Genomic DNA, 8958 nt, shown 5'->3' with positions numbered 1-8958 from the left:
CAACGGATCCACAAACAGATGAAATGCTCAGGCACCAAACGCACACTCTTAGACAGGATCGTCAAAGATGGCACCCCTTGGCAATGCAAAACCTGCAGAGAAGAACCCCCACAACAGAATACAGAAAACCACTGCACCAACTGTGGGAAAACGCTCACAGCAAGATCAGCTCCACTCACTTGTCAAGAACAGAACTGCAACAAAAAGTGCCATTCCTCACAAAAGTGTAGCAACATCAGCAGATATATGAAGCAGAAGTCATGGAAATGCTATCTTCACGGTGGTCGAAGACCAGACGTACAGGAACCACAAGAGGGAACAGTCAACCAAATGACTACCGACACAGTCACCAATGATGATAAGCTGAAATGCTGCGGATGCTCCAAACGGATGAAAAAACCAGCGGATAATAGTATACCATTAAAATGTGATGTGTGCAAAATGCACTGTCACAAAATCATCAAATGTTCCGGCCTATCACGGGATGCAGTTACGGCTATAACTTCACAAAATGGTTCGTGGACATGCAAGAAATGCTCATCTGTAGAGGAAAGAGAATTCACCAAAAACTATCCAAAAGGGGAAACAGTGTCAGAAACCATCAAGGGTGAAACATGCGAATACCTAAAGATATTACAATGGAACGCCGATGGTCTGAACACCAAAACAACAGAGCTTCGAGAAAGATTAATCAAAGAAGATATCGATCTTTGTATGATCCAAGAATCAAAGCTCCAACCTCACATGGAAAATCCAAAACTCAAAGACTATGTACACCTATCTTCAGATCAGATAGAAAGGGAACAATAAAAGGAGGCGGACTAATAACATATGCAAAGAAGAGTATAGTCTTTGAGAAGATAGGAAAATCCTCAAACTCGGGAACAGATTCCACAACCCTTCGTGTCAAAATGGGCCCAAAGAAATGGTTGACACTCACAAACGTCTACACTCCACCTGAGAACAGCATAGGCCAAGAGATCAAGTTCAACCCTACTGAAATCAAGATCGACAAAGATAGCATTATCCTTGGAGACCTTAATGGACACTCGCCACTCTGGGACTTCACATACACACCAGACGAAAGAGGCGAGGTGATAGAAGACTTGATTTTGACCAATAACCTATCCATCCTCAATGACGGTTCACCTACACGAATGAACCCTACAACAGGCAATGAGAGTACACCAGACGTATCCCTGGTCGGTGAGCTTTGGAGGAACAAATGTGAATGGCAAACCGGTACCCAAATGGGTAGCTCTGATCATTTACCAATCAAAGTCACAATCAACGCAAAGGTGACACACCAATCTGTCTTCGGTAAACCAGGAAGATGGAGACGAAACGGTGTCAACTGGAACAACTTAAGAAACGAAGTAGAAGATCATTGTCAAAATCTCTTAGAAGAAAATAACCTCACCAGAAGAGTTGCAAGATTCAACCAAATCCTGACACAGGCTGCAAAAAAACACGTGGGAAAATCCAAACCTGGAAGGAAGATCAGCTCCTTCATGACCCCCACCGTTAAAGCTGCCCTAAAAAGACGGAACAACCTGAGAAAGAAAGTTTCCACGCACCGCAAAGAGTGGCTTGAATCATGCAAACAAGCACAAGAAGAAATCACCAAAGCTAAGGAACAAAGCTGGAAGGACCTACTTGAATCTTCAGCGATGGAAATCGACGACACCAGGATGTGGAAGATAATAAAGACCCTAAACGGGTGCCCTGAGACAAATTCTCCAAATGAGGCGATGAGACACAAAGGAAAACTCATCACATCAAACAAACGTAAGGCAAATATATTCGCAAAACACTACGCAAACGTCAGTAGACACAAGTTTACCAAGGAGGAAAGGAACATAAATCGAGAGGCCAAGAGGAGAATTCACTCAACCACGGTAAACAACGAATATTGTCAAGACTTTACCAAAGACGAGTTGAAAAAGGCGATAAAAGAAATGAAGAGAAAAGGGGCACAAGGCCCTGATGAAATACCACCAACTTTTCTTAAATAATTGGGAGACAAAGGTCTTGACGAACTACTGGGAATCTTCAACAACTCAATGGTGTCCGCACACTGCCCACAGATATGGAGAAATGCAATCATAATCCCGCTACTGAAGTCTGGAAAGATTGCGAGCGAATTAGCATCATATCGCCCAATCAGTCTTACATCGTGTGTAGTGTAACTGCTAGAACGCATGATAGCAAATAGACTGTATCACTTTGCAGAAACCAGGAACATCTTAAACCCAAAACAAGCAGGGTTTAGGAAAGGACGCTGCTGTGACGACCAAATAGCCAGGATTACCCAAGCAATCGAGAATGGTTTTCAAGCCAAAAAGATGCAAAGATCAATCCTGGTTCTACTCGACTTCTCGAAGGCATACGATATGGTCTGGCGAGAAAGACTCCTTCTATCTATGATAGAAAAAGGAGTCCCAATGATTTTCATCAAATGGCTCCACGGATTTCTCCAAAACAGACAGGCAAAGGTAAAATTCTGCGGCACAGAGAGTAACAGCCACAACATCAAACAAGGCTTGCCACAAGGCTCGGTACTATCACCCATCTTATTTCTGTTTTACATCGACAATCTCGCGCAACTCCTCCCAGAATCTGTCATCACAGCCATGTTTGCTGATGATGTCAGCATCCTAGCAACAGCCGAGAACCGAGAAGAAGCACAAGAGAAGGCCCAGGAAGCAGTTTCCATTGTCTCAAACTGGGCAAAGGAATGGAAACTGCTATTAAACGCTGGGAAAAGTGAAACAAGTTTTTTTAGCACATGGTCTAAAGAAGCAAATTGGTCTCCAACCATCATCATCGACGACAAGCCAATAAAACACGAAAAGACACCACGCCTACTTGGGGTGATTTTGAATCGCCTGCTAAACTTTGGACCCCACATAGAAAAGATCACAAAACAACTGACACCAAAGCTACGAATGCTAAAAGCAGTTTCAAACTCAAAGTGGGGATGGCGAAAAGATTCCTTCGTGAAAATCTATCTAACTCACTTTGATAGTGCCATCCACTACGCCGGGTTCACATGACAACCCGAACCACCCACTTGGCCAGCCTTCAAAGACTACAAAACAGAGCGTAACAAATAATCACTGGTCAATACTCATCCACCCCGGTAGAAGCATTACGCGCGGAAGTTAACCAACCGAGCCTCAACACTAGAGTAAAGAGAAATGCAATGATTGCAGCTGAAAAATGTCATCGTCAACCCGAAAACCATCCAAGAAGACTGGCCTACGAAACGGCAGTTAAACCAAAACCACAAAGCAAAAGAGTGAGCTGGGTATCATACTGAAGAATGAATTACCAGAAATGATGGAACAAAGAAAGCCGATTGTCTTCTTTGAATCTCCACCTTGGACTACAACTCCAAATTTAAAGATCTTCTCCAATCTGTACGACATCAAAAGAACTGACCCGGAAGAAACGAAAAGAACCGCTGCAATACGAAGAATCCTCGAACTTGATGCACAATTGGTAATCTACACAGATGGATCAGCAGACGCGGGAACCTTTAAAGGAGGAGCAGCTGTGGTCATTACGCAAGGTGATCCAGAGGATCCTACAGTCCTCCATAACATCCAAAAAAAAGGAGCCGAATATACGTGCTCGTACGAAGAAGAAGTCGACGCAATGAGAACGGCAACAACATGGATCAAAAGCAACATCACTGACAACATCCACACACTGATTTGCACAGACAGCCAATCACTATGCCTGGCACTGACAAATTTCAACGAAGAAACATAAAAAATAAGAGAAGACGCGTCAGAATGACCCGGCAAAATCACCATCCAATGGGTCCCTGGTCATTCCAACATTCCAGGGAATGAGTTGGCTGATGCACAAGCCAAGGCAGCTACAGACTCCAATTCGGATAAAAGGCCAAACTCGTTCCGGAACGCATCAATGATGATTAGAAAAACCTTCAAAGACGAAGCAATCTCCCATCAACGAATCGCTAAGGTTTACAGCAAGTATTCGAAAGAAAAGGAGAAAGAAGTCAAAAATAGAGCTGACCAAGTCATGTTGGCCCAACTACGATCAGGACACTCAAAGAACCTTAAAGCATATGCCAACAGGATCGACGAAAATATCGATGCTCCATGTCCCGACTGTGGCGAGGAACCCCAAACCATCGAACACTGGTTCACAAATTGTCCAGCAACACTCGCCACCCGAAGGCAACATTTTGGGGAACACATCACGGACATCGACTTGTTGACAAAGGAACCTGGCAAGTCGGTCGCCCTGGCGAAGAGTTACTTCGGGGCCGACCTGTAAACAAGTCACCGATAAACACACACACACACACACACACAACAACGACAACAACAACAACAACAACAAGATTCTAATTATTATTAAGACTTGGACGCAAACAATTAGACTGAAGCAATAATTTAAAAAAAGTATGCTCTGCAAGTTCAGATTCACGCAGAATCTTATGCGAAATACGCACGTTATTTTTTTTGCTTCCTCGAGATGTTTAAACCAATCAAAGTAGTTTGAAAGCAAACAGCTTTCCAACAGAATTTTTTTTTAATTATTAAAATTTTCAGATTTTTTTTGGAAAATCTAATGAAAAATTTAGCCAAGCAAGCTCGACGCTCGGTTATGCTTCTTACCCAATGTCCCTTTAAGCCATCGAGCGCGAAGCGCAAGTGTCGAGTGGGACCCCCCGCAATGTTTAGTTCCGAATTGGACTAAACGTTGCTGATTGGTTGAATTCTTATCGGATAAAATATAGAAACATTTTTTAGCCGTGGTTTTACTTCCTATAAAATAAGTAGCGCGCGTCGTGTTACACAAATTTAGTATGTGTAACCACAAATGTCAACAAACTATTAGTTCAAGAAGGCGTCGAAAGAAGAAGTAGTTCAGGCAGCAGTAAACCAATGTTTGAAAGACAAACTCGTGATAAAACCAAAGCAACTTGAACTAATTTGTAACGTCATTAACGGACATGATACTCTGTGCATCCTACCCACTGGATATGGGAAAAGTCTTATTTATCAGTTGTTGCCTTCGATTTTTACTCATCTCCAAAAAAGTCAACAACCAGCAGCAGCTTCTTCATCCTCTTCGAATACTTTGCCAAGCCAAAACCAACCAATTGTCATTGTTGTCTCGCCACTCCTTTCGTTGATAAAGGACCAAGTAAAATCCTCTAATGCTTCATTCAATTTGTCAGCAGCTGAATTGGATGCTAAGAACTTTGAAAAACTTTCCACTGGAAAATGTAACATTCATAGTATCTGGAACACCTGAATCCTGGATTCAAAATCTCAAGTGGAAAAAGATGCTGTCTAATGATATTTTCACTTCAAATTTATGCTGTATCGTCATTGACAAAGTGCATAAAGTATCTTGGGGTAAAGTGAAAAATTCAGAGAAACCATTTCGTGAGATTTTTGGTGAACTTTCTATTCTTCGATCAATTTGCCGACAAGGTGTACCTATCCACTCTCAGCAAAAATAGATGTCAACTTAACTCAACTCGTGAAAGAATCGTGTAGCCTTTCTAGGAAAATGAAGTTTGTTATTTGCTATGTTGACCGTTCAAATATCAGATTGTCGGTGGTTCCCATAAAAGCAAAGAACTTCAATGTTTTATCTTGGGTTGTGAACTTTTTAACTGATTCTAATTCACTTTCACCCCGTATTATAATTTTTTGTCGCTCAGTGACTCTAGTTGGTTGGATGTATTTTATGTTCCTGAAAAAATTATCAAAAACAATGCCTATGATGCTAAAAAATTAATTGGTATGTACCACAGCATGACTCTGGAAAAAAATAAGAATATTGTTTTGTCTGCCTTTTCCAATGAAGATTTAAACATGCGCTTGATCATAGCAACAAGTTCTTTGGGATGTGGTGTTAATGCCATTAACATTCAATATGTTATACATTTTGGGCCGTCTTATGATTTGGTTGACTATCGTCAACAAGTTGGGCGTACTGGGCGAGAAACCACTAATCAATGTCATGGTATTTTCTACACTTTTTCCTCTGGCAGAGCTAAATTTAGTACAAACATAAATCTTATATCAAAACTGCTAAATCAAAATGTCACAGAATTTCCTTTTTTCTTCTTTCAATAATGAGACAGTGAAGTCCTTAAAGCCTTCCCATACCTGCTGTACCTTCTGTGCAAAGACTTGTGATTGTGGCTCTACTGATTATAAAAAAGCACTAAATTGCGAGTCCACCAAGGCTTTTGGTTTAACAGAATTGCAACAACCTTTTCGTCATGTTGAAAATGAAATGGAGTTAATGACAAGAGAGATTTTACAGGAATTACGCTCCACGCTATTGAGTCCAAATAGTTTCACGTCGGTTGATCTATCATCAGGGATTTCTTAGACTGTCATAGATGAAGTAATTTTACACTTGCCATTTATAAATTCTTTGGCCTATATTGACCAATACCTTCCAATATTTAATTACTATTTGATAAAAGAAATTTTGATTATAGTACAAGAAGTCTTTGAAGACTTTGAACTACCTAAAGATATTGACAAAGCATCAAATTATTTTGAAAATAAGGGACCATATGAAACTTTTGTTTACAACAATAACTTTGATTTTTCTGAAGATGAGGATGGAGAAGAAATTAATACTGATACTTTAGATTCTGATGAAGATTGATTATTTGCAATATTTTTACTGAATTGGATTATTTTTTTGAGATTATTTTCTTCTGTACAGTATATACAAATTTGCTATTGGTCAAATCCACCAAATTTACATTATATATTTTATTGTGTTGTCCGAGTTCTTGCAAATTGAGGCTGTAATTTTTTTTTGTTTTCGTTGGGGTGTTGAACCTGAAATTCTGCTATCCATCAAATTGAATTTCCCAACAAATTAACTTTTATACAAAGCCGAAAATTAAATTCCTTCTGAAGAAAACCTTTTTGGTCTACCATCAAATTAAATTCCAAAGAACATTTTTGTGAATACACGCTTTTTTTTATAAGAATAGTGTTTTTTTGGCTGAGGGTGAAGTATTCTTAGAAATTTTCCCAAACTTAGGGTGAAATATTTTTAGCATATTCTTATTTTTCATAGGATAATTCTTCTGAAACAATATTCAAGACAGATTTTTCTAGTGTTCCATTTTTCTAGTGATTTTACATATTTTAACCTAATTTGCAGCATATCTTTCTGCCTCCAGAGCTGAAAAACGTCCATTTATGAACGTATCTTTTAAAAGTTATGCTTATTTTTGATTTTCCCACCCTTTATTCTTACCAATTTGAGAAATCTCATCCTGGAGATATTCTTAAGATATTCTTACGATTCAGTCGATTTTCACCTTGGTATTCTTATAGACGCTATTCTTATAAAAAAAGCGTGTAGTGTATAAACCAGTTTGAAGACCACTTGACTTGAGTTTTACACCTTTTAAGTTTATATTTCAAGTACAATAAGATGACCTTCTTTTCTTACATAAGTTCAGATAACTGTTAGTGTTAAATATGCTACCTGTTTGGTATACCTTAAGTGGATAAATTTTTGCGTGGTTTCCATGCAAAATTAATCCACTTAAGGTATTTATAACATGCTTCTTTTTTGGTCACACATTTTTTCAATTGATATCATATAATTGTTTAAACCTAATAAGATACAAATATTATAAACAAAATATATGCATAAAGCTCTTTAAATTCACTTCGTTTGGTTTTCAACCATTCCAAAGTTTTTGGGATATTTAAAGTGGATAGAATGTCTTCAGATAATTTTGGAAACGTTTCGTATTCTCTCCCTGGAATCTTCTCGAAAACCTTTGCCTTGAAAAGCTCAGCTGCAAGATTTTGAACATCTGGCAGAATCTTTGCAACTTTCGAACTGTGGATTTCTTCTTTGATACCACTGCCTTTTTCCAAGTTTTTGATAATTAAATTCAAATTTCTAGTTGCTCTTGAAATTCTTTTTGCATTACTTTCATTAAGGTTGCTTCTTAGTGATCTTAATAACTCTTTCAAATGTTCCAAGTGTAAATCCCTTTAAACGTTGCGCCCCTTTTTTCCGTGCGTATTAATAAATCTCGACCAAATCAATCTAAATGCAGCCTCGGGTTGGTACTTGACTCGGTAAAATAATTTCAAGACCGTATAGGCATACTTCGTGTGGCCGAAACATCTAAAATAAAGCAGGGCGAATTTGTTGCATTCCATCAGGCGTTCCCCATCACCTTCTTTGATGAAATCATTGATATTCCTCAACATAAGATTTAAGGTAAATAGTGCCTTTTGATAGTTGGAAATATAATCTTCGTTTTTCTCAGCAAGGTCGTCATGCTTTGTTCTCGTCCCATCGGCAGAAACAGGGGGAGTACTTGGCTTTGCTGGTTGTTGATTGTGAAGCTTGTTCAAGTGGTTTTCTAGACATTTGACATATTTGTATTCCTTTGAGCAAACTTCACATTTGACAAAGCCTGATGCATTTTTGACGGGGTCGTTTTCTTTGATTTCCTGGCTCAAGTTGATTTCATGAGTGACCGTGAATCTAAAGTTTTACAACAAAGTATGTAAAAAGAGCATAATAACGGCAAAACTTTTTGAAGCTTTTAAATGTTATTTTAGGTATTTGCCTGTTTTTGGGTTTCGAAGCCTATGTTCTTATAAAAAAACGTGTAAGGCCTCTTAGCCAAATTGCTCAATTTTTGGCCATTTTCAGGGTTGTGTATGATGCAATATGATAAATTACTAAGGCCTTTCTGAAATAGACTACAGTAGCATAAATGTCCTATTTTTTCATTGACCAACCTTACCAACCTTTTTATTATTTCCTCTGCATGTTTGTGTAACCAATCTTGTTTTTCTTTCTCGTCAATGCTATTGCTGATCATCTTTGGTATTGGGTTATCTAAAATAAAAAATTAACGTTATTTTAATTTTTAAGATAAAGATTTTACTTTAAAGA

The 8958-nt window shown here is 38.6% G+C and overlaps 1 protein-coding gene across 1 annotated transcript; it reads left to right on the top strand.

The window, feature by feature from the left end:
• Positions 1-911: 911 nt before the first annotated feature.
• On the top strand, positions 912-2015 carry LOC136802688 (uncharacterized). Its single transcript, XM_067059449.1, has one exon. It carries the CDS (start codon positions 912-914, stop codon positions 2013-2015), a length of 1104 nt encoding a protein of 367 aa, XP_066915550.1.
• Positions 2016-8958: the final 6943 nt, after the last annotated feature.

Source organism: Clytia hemisphaerica, unplaced genomic scaffold, assembly GCF_902728285.1.
Source record: "Clytia hemisphaerica strain Z4C2 unplaced genomic scaffold, Clytia hemisphaerica genome assembly, whole genome shotgun sequence".
NCBI lineage: Eukaryota > Metazoa > Cnidaria > Hydrozoa > Leptothecata > Clytiidae > Clytia > Clytia hemisphaerica.
The sequence above is the reverse complement of the archived record's forward strand: the minus strand, read 5'-3'. Positions and strand labels throughout refer to the sequence as shown.

Coding starts and splice junctions, on each gene's coding strand:
- LOC136802688 (XM_067059449.1), top strand. CDS start 912: ATGGGCCCAAAGAAATGGTTGACACTCACAAACGTCTACACTCCACCT.